The 8,491-nt window shown below is 43.0% G+C and overlaps 1 protein-coding gene across 1 annotated transcript in view; it reads left to right on the top strand.

Annotated features, from left to right (window-relative positions):
- Window positions 1-8,491, top strand: part of UPF2 (UPF2 regulator of nonsense transcripts homolog (yeast)) — a 141,209-nt gene that overhangs the window by 128,206 nt on the left and 4,512 nt on the right. Inside the window, exon 20 of the mRNA XM_011934286.1 lies at window positions 2,035-2,100. Coding sequence (XP_011789676.1) covers window positions 2,035-2,100 — 66 coding nt within the window. The remainder of the gene's footprint in view (window positions 1-2,034; window positions 2,101-8,491) is intronic.

Below are 8,491 nucleotides of genomic sequence, written 5' to 3'. Positions count from 1 at the left end.
GGGAGGCGGAGCTTGCAGTGAGCTGAGATCCGGCCACTGCACTCCAGCCTGGGCAACAGAGCGAGACTCCGTCTCAAAAAAAAAACAAAACAAAATAGAATGTTACATTTTGTTGTACATGGTGGCTGCCACAGTTATCTTAGACAAGTCCAATACCTGACTCCCACATTCATCTACACAGTCATTTAACAAATATTTATTATTTACCTGCTACACACCAGGCACTTCTGTGTGCAGAACATAGCAGCAGTTAGCCAGAGTCCCTCCTGTCTTGCAAGCTTTCATTCTGGTGTTGGGAGGCATATGAGAAATACACCAAGTCACATTAGGGGAATGGCTACTGAAGGGGTGGCCTGCCTCTCCACACCTGTGGGCGTTTCTGGTTAGGTGGAGCGAGAGACTTGGAAAAAAATAAGACACAGAGACAAAGTATAGAGAAAGAAAAGTGGGCCCAGGGGACCGGCACTCAGCATACAGAGGATCCACGCCGGCACCGGTCTCTGAGTTCTCTTAGTATTTATTGATCATTATCTTTACCATCTTAGAAAAAGGAAAGTAGCAGGATAATAGGATCATCGTAGGGAGAAGGTCAGCAGTAAGACATGAATAAAGATCTCTGTGACATAAGTTTACGGAAAAGTGCTGTGCCTTGATACGCATATGTAAACATCTCCATAAACCTTTTTAGTGCATAAAGAGCAGCATTGCGCTAGCAAGTCCCACCTTTCGCCCTAAGGCGGTTTTCTCCTTTCTCAGTAAACAGAACATACAATCGGGTTTTACACCGAGATGTTCCATTGCCCAGGGACAAGCAGGAGACAGATGCTTTTCTCTATCTCAACTGCCAAGAGGCCTTCTTTCCTCTTAGACTAGTCCTCCTCAGCACAGACCCTTCCCGAGTGTCAGGCTGGGGGACGATCAGGTCTTTCTCTTCTTATGAGGCCGTATTTCAGACTATCACATGGGGAGAAACCTTGGACAATACCTAGCTTTCCTAGGCAGAGGTCCCTGCGACCTTTGGCAGTGTATGTGTCCCTGGGTACTTGAGATTAAGAGAATGGTGATGACTTTTAACCAGTAGGCTGCCTTCAGGCACTTGTTTAAGGAAGCACACCCTGCACAGCCCAAAATCCTTTAAACCTTGAGTCACCACAGCACATGTCTCTTGCAAGGACAAGGTTGGGGGTAGGGTCACAGATTAACAGCATCTCAAATACAGAACAAGATGGAGTCTCTTATGTCTCCTTCTTTCGATATAGACACAGTTAACAGTCTGATCTTTCTTTTCCCCACAGCTACCAAGGAGGATAAAGCAGGGTAAGAGGATAGAAAGAGACAGGAATGATGAGGTGCCAGGAGAGGGAGGCTGCCTCTTAGGTAGGATCATCAGGGAAGACTCTACAATAAGTTGCACCTGAGATGTCCTCCCCACTAGCACAACCTCAAATATATGATGCCTAAATATCCTTGCATTTGTTGGGCAACTTCGCATGTACACCGAGATCAAAATTGTGCAGTATACTTGTGCAGCATACAAGTGATATACTTGAGCAGTATACTACTTTTTGCTGCAGCGATACCACCTATATACCAATTAGAATTGTGGAGTGTGGCCGGGTGCGGTGGCTCACACTTGTAATCCCAGCACTTTGGGATGCCAAGGTGGGCGAATCACAAGGTCAGGAGTTCAAGACCAGCCTGACCAACATAGTGAAACCCTGTCTCTACTGAAAATACAAAGATTAGCCAGACATGGTTGTGGGCACCTGTAATCCCAGCTACTCAGGAGGCTGAGGCAGGAGAATCACTGGAACCCAGGAGGTGGAAGTTGTAGTGAGCCAAGATCGCACCATTGCACTCCAGCCTGGGTGACAGAACGAGACTCCATCTCAAAGAAAAAAATAAGAAGAATCGTGGAGTGTGGGACTGGCAAAGACTTCACGGCATGACTCATGTATTGAGAGTTAACTTTGACAGGATCAGGGCATTGCTGAATCTTGCTCAGACACTGCCATCATCGGGCCTTGCCTTCAGCCCAGGCTCCAGCCAGGCCTCCTGGTGCTTTCAGGAGAGCCACACCCCTCCCCTCCTTTGACCAGGGTTGGACTCTGGCACATCCCCATTCCTTTACTCTCCATTCTCTATCTGTGGGGAAAATGAGAGCTTTTTCAAAAATCAGGCCCTAAATGTGGTGTTGCCCTGAGATCTTTGCTAAGACTGCTGTCCTCAGAGCACCTGGAAATGCTGATTCACCACTGTTACCAGGATTCACAAATCCCAGCATTTTTGCTTTTCTAGGGACTATTTAGTTCTCTGAACTAGACTTTTCTGTTTCAGTTATCATGTTTTAGATCTCCTTCATTCTCTTTCTCTTTAAAAACTCTTACCTTCCTCCTCCATTCCCCCATCACCAGCTTTTCTTGGCACACAGTTTCTAAAGGTAATTAGGCTGTCAAGTTGGAAGGCATGCACACATGCACATATTTGTCTGTTGAATTGTGGAGGGGAGTACATGGCAGCTTCAGCTAGATATACCTTGGTCTCTATTCCTGCACAGCTGCTAGATAATGCTATTCCATTGGCACACTAGGGCCATGATTTTTGTTAACTAGAAGAGAGTTTAGGAATATCTCTTTTTGAAGGTCAGATAGCACAACAGTAAATAATCAGTTTTTTTCTTCCTCCCTTTCATGAAGTACATGAATATTCATTATCACCTTTGTCAACTCTACACTCCATCTGGCCCTTATAGAACATGTAGGCATTGAACATGTAGGCATTGAACATAATCAAAGCCTACTTAAAAAAAGCTTGTGGGCTTTGGAAAATAAGTATACCCCAACAGTCTGAAATTCTAAATTGTATAAATCAAAATAAGATTATGTATATTTTAGAAGGAATATTTTTGGTTCAAAGTAGGTAGATTATAAACCGGGTGGCTTCTGTAATTTTATGTAAATGAATTTGAAGTTCTTGTTTCTTAAAATGTAACTTTTAATTTTTAAGGATATACTGTTATTAAATTTTAAAAATATTAGCAGACATGAAATGAGAACTCAGAGTGCTTGATTATTAAGTAAATTTTCAATGCTTCTAAACTTTATTTGGAATTTTGGAAAATGTTCAGTTTTTGGAACATTATTTGAAGAAACATCGTTGGTATGTTGTGGTCTGAAAAAGAAAGTGTATTTTGTTCTGATTTTTATTCCTTTATTTGGCTTTTGGGTGTTGGCCCTTCTGGTGCAACGGTTTTTCTACAAATGTGAAATGTGTTGCCTTATAGGAATCTTTGGTTTTAAAGTGAAAGACCTCTTTGTGCATCAAATTTGTACTCAGAAATAACTTTCTGTTGTGGTCATTAGGGGAAAAAAAATTGCACCAATGAAGTGAGTAGTTGCAGACAAAGAAAAAGATAATGCTTTTAGCCATTTATTTCTTTCTAGATTTAAATATTGATGAATTAGAATAATGAATTTAAATTAAAACAATTTTTTGTTTGTTTGTTTGAGACAGAGTCTCCCTCCATAGCCCAGGCTGGAGTGCAGTGGCCGGATCTCAGCTCACTGCAAGCTCTGCCTTCCGGGTTTACGCCATTCTCCTGCCTCAGCCTCCCGAGTAGCTGGGACTACAGGCGCCGCCACCTCGCCCGGCTAGTTTTTTGTATTTTTAATAGAGACAGGGTTTCACCGTGTTAGCCAGGATGGTCTCGATGGTCTCGATCTCCTGACCTCGTGATCCGCCCGTCTCGGCCTCCCAAAGTGCTGGGATTACAGGCTTGAGCCACCGCGCCCGGCCGAAAAGATCTTCTAACGGGAAACAATTATAAATAAAAGATGAACAAAAACACATTTTATGAACTCAGACAAATTTTACAAAAGGCAAAGTTCTCAAGTATTATGTACTTAAAAAGAACATAAAAGAGACAGTAATAAATACAGGGAAACGAAGAGATAAATTTACTGATGGCCACCTTTGCCTACTGCCTTTACTGCAGAGCTGCTAAGATACTGTTAACAGAGACACACTACTTTATAGCAAATTAGATGATAAAAATATTGAAGTCACTCAAACTAAATTTCCTGAACATAATAGCAATGAAGGTGATTTAGCTTATATTTTGCAGCTACTCCATGACTGTAGCTAAAATTAAAAAACATAATCTCAGGTTACTATGTCATATAACTATCCACTATTCTAGTCAAAATATAATAACATGTCATAATTCCTTATGTAAACATTAATTGCAAAAAAGGCTTGTCTGCCAGTATTAAACTATACGTTACACATTTGTTTGAAATCATAAAAATTTTTTTTTTTTTGAGACGGAGTCTTGTTCTGTCGCCCAGGCTGGAGTGCAGTGGCACAATCTTGGCTCACTACAACCTCCGCCTCCCGGGTTCAAGCGATTCTCCTGCCTCAACCTCCCGGGTGGCTGGGACTATAGTTTTAGTAGAGACGGAGTTTCACCATGTTGGCCAGGCTGGTCTCGAACTCCTGACCTCAGGTCATCCACCCGCCTCGGCCTCCCAAAGTGTCAGGATTATAGGCATGAGCCACTGTGCCCCACCTATCTACATTTTTTATTGGGCTGCTATGCTTGACTATTTTGTAAAACAGTAGTATACCAATCCCTCTATTTGCGTAATTCATAAGTGTTTAGGACCAGTTAGTATAGCCATTGAAAGGAAAGCCAGCCAACTGATTAAGAGGATTGTAATGCCAGAGTCTGTAATTTACATAAAGAAATTCAGACTGCCACGTCTCTTCACCCAAGGCATCTTATTTTTTACTTGGAACAGAAAATGATTTAAAATTTGGCTGTCACTCTCAAAGCCTAATTGATGTTTATATATATATATTTTTTTTAGACAAGAGTCTCACTCAATTGCCCAGGCTGGAGTGCAGTGGTGCGATCTGGGCTCACCACAATCTCTGCCTCCCAGGCTCAAGTGATTCTCCTGCCTTAGCCTCCCAAGTAGCTGGGATTACAGGCATGCACCACCACACCTGGCTAATATTTGTATTTTTAGTAGAGGAGGGGGGGTTTCACCATGTTGGCCAGGTTGGTCTCGAACTCCTGACCTCAGGTCATCCACCCACCTCGGCCTCCCAAAGTGCTGGGCCCCAGGAGGTGCTTTTCTAGAAGGCTGTCTTTAGACCATAAGAACAAAGAAGGGTAGTTCCAGTGCTTGCAAAGAGATACGGAAAACAGACAAAACAAACCTGTTCTCAGTCCCTTTTATAATATCAAAAGGAAAGATTATTATCCAAAAGGATAAAATTAAATAATGTCAAAAGGGATTGTCTTATTACACATTGTCTGTCTGTATCAGAATATCTCATATACCCCATAAATGTGTACACCTATCACATACCCACACACACACAAAAAAAAGATTATCTGACCAGGCACAGTTGACTCATGCCTGTAAAACACTTTGGGAAGCCAAGGCAGCTGGATCGTTTGAGCTCAGGAGTTTGAGATAAGCCTGGGCAACATGGTGAAACCCAGTCACTACTACTAAAAATACAAATACTAGTTGGGCATGATGGCGGCACCTGTAATCCCCACTATTCAGGAGGATTGCTTGAACCCAGGAGGGCGAGGCTGCAGTGAGCCTAGATGGCACCACTGCACTCCAGCCTGGGTAACGCAGCGAGACTCTGCCCCGCCCCCCTCCCCCCAAAAAAGAAAAAAGTTGTAATAAATAAAAGAGAGAGATTATCTACTTTAAGTGAGTCCCAGTTAGTCATAAACAAATCATATCCTTTAGGATTGAAATCACACATAATTATAAAGCAGTTGTCATTAAACTTAGAAAAATCTTACTAAATGGAATGAAAGATTCACAGTGGACCAATATTTCCTTTTTCAAAAGCAAGCAAAATATACATGCGGAAAACTAGATAGTCTGATAAGCTTGATGTCAACTTTTAGCATAATTCTAGATTGAGTTTTAAAACAGATGGTTTTAGTTGTTAGGAAAATGAAAATTAAAACCAAACAAAATAGCAGTGTATGCTCATTGGAATGGCTAAAATTAAAAACTGACCATATCAATTTTTTGCCTGGGATATGAAAGAACTGGAACTCTCATACACTTCTATCATAATATGAAATGAGGCTGAGCGCGGTGGCTCACGCCCGTAATCCCAACACTTTGGGAGGCTGAGGCAGGTGGATCACCTGAGGTCAGGAGTTCAAGACTAACCTGGCCAACATGGTGAAACCCCATCTCTACTAAAAATACAAAAATTAGCTGGGCCTGGTGGCACACACCTGTAATCCCGGCTACTTGGGAGGCTGAGACAGGAGAATCGCTTGAATCCAGGAGGCAGAGGTTGCATTGAGCCAAGATCGTGCCACGTTGCACTCCAGCCTGAGCAACAAGAATGAAAAAAAACTCCGTCTTAAAAAAAAAAAAAGGTATAACGTAGAACCACTTTGGCAGTTTCTTAAAAAGTAAAACACACCAGATATTTCTAGCTATTTCATTCCTAGCATTTTTCAGTTAAGAGATGAAGACAAACATCCACCCAGAGATTTGTACATGAATGTAGAATTGCGTGTGTAATAACCCAAAAGTAGAAACAGCCAAAATGTTCCTAACAGGTGAATGAATATGTGGCATATTCATACAAGGGAATACAATTCTGCAATAAAAAGGAGCCAAGTATTGATGCATATAACATGTATGTCTCTCGAAATCTTTATGCCAAGCAAAATAAGCTGGACAATAAAAGAGTGCATGTTGTGGCCGGGCGCGGTGGCTCACACCAGTAATCCCAACATTTTGGGAGGCCAAGGCAGGCAGATCACCTGAGGTCGGGAGTTCGAGACCAGCCTGACCAACATGGAGAAACCCTATCTCTACTAAAAATACAAAATTAGCCAGGTGTGGTGGTGGTGCATGCCTGTAATCCCAGCTACTCAGGAGACCAAGGCAGGAGAATCGCTTGATCCCAGGAGGCAGAGGTTACAGTAGGCCGAGATTGCGCCATTGCACTCCAGCCTGGGTGACAAGAGTGAAACTCCGTCTCGGGGGAAAAAAAAAGGCTGCATATTGTATAATCTGATAGATATAAACATTTAGAAAATACAGACTAGCCAGGCATGGTGGCACTCACCTATAGTCCCAGCTACTCAAGAGGCTGAGGCAGGAGGATCACTTGAGACTAGAACTTCGAGGCCAGCCTAGACAACATAGCAAGATGTGTGTCTTTAAAATGAAAAGAAAAAGAAAATGCAGGCCGGGCACGGTGGCTCACACCTGTAATCCCAGCACTTTGGGAGGCCGAGGCAGGTGGATCATGAGATCAGGAGTTCCAGACCAGCCTAACCAACGTGGTGAAACCCTGTCTCTACTAAAAATATGAAACTTTTGTGCCTGCCTGCGAAACAGGTGGCGGGCACCTGTAATCCCAGCTACTCGGGAGGCTAAGGCAGGAGAATCACTTGAGCCTGGGAGGCAGAGGTTGCAATGAGCCGAAATTGTGCCACTGCACTCTGGCCTGGGCAACACAGCAAGACTCTGTCTCAGAAAAAAAGAAGAAGAAGAAGAATTAGCCAGGCATGGTGGTGTGTGCCTGTAATCATAGCTACTTGGGAGGCTGAAGTGGGAGGATCACTTGAGCCCAGGAATTCTGATGCTGCAGTGAGCTATGGTCACACCACTGCACTCTTGGGAGGCTGCGGTGGGAGGATCACTTGTGCCCAGGAGTTCTGATGCTGCAGTGAGCTATGGTCACACCACTGCACTCTAGTCTGCAAGACCTCATTTCTTAAGATAAAATGCAGACTAAATAGTAGTGACAGAGAGCAGACTGGTGGTTGCCTGGGGATGGTTTCCTTGCTTACGAAGTTTGAAGGTGATGGATGTGCTCATTGTCTTGGTTGTGGGGAGGTTTTCTGAAGTGAGCACATATAGCAGAACTCATCAAATTACATTTTAAATATGTGCAACTGATTGTATGTCAGGTACACCCCAATAAAGTTGCTTTGAAAAAAAAATGTTTTGAAGCCAGGGCAACATAGTGAGACCCAGGTCCTCCAAAAAATGAAAATTAGCTAGGCATGGTGGTGCACACCTGTAGTCCCAGCTGCTCGAGAGGCCAAGGTGGAGGATTGCTTGCGCACAGGAGGTGGTGGCTGCAGTGAGCCGTGATTGCACCACTGCACTCCAGCCCGGATGACAAAGCAAGACCCTGTCTCAAAAAAATAAAAAATGTTTTGAGCTTTTTAAAAAGGAGATGATAATTGTAAGTAGTCAATACTAGATCACTAAGAGCAGATTCTCAAGCTGAGGTCATTGGGGGAATGGGTAAGATTTACCAGGCTGGTAGTTAAGTGGACTACCTTAATATTTTTTTAATTTTTATATGTGAGATATTTATCTTCTGTCTTAAATATGAAGTGTAGTTGGGCTTGTAGATAGTCTCTCACCTGCACTTAGTTGCACCTTAGTGTATCTGTCCTAGTGTGTTTGGCATT

Source organism: Colobus angolensis, unplaced genomic scaffold (genome assembly GCF_000951035.1).
Source record: "Colobus angolensis palliatus isolate OR3802 unplaced genomic scaffold, Cang.pa_1.0 Scaffold133, whole genome shotgun sequence".
Classification (NCBI taxonomy): Eukaryota; Metazoa; Chordata; class Mammalia; order Primates; family Cercopithecidae; genus Colobus; species Colobus angolensis.
Note: the sequence above shows the minus strand (reverse complement) of the source record. Positions and strands in the feature narration are given on the sequence as shown.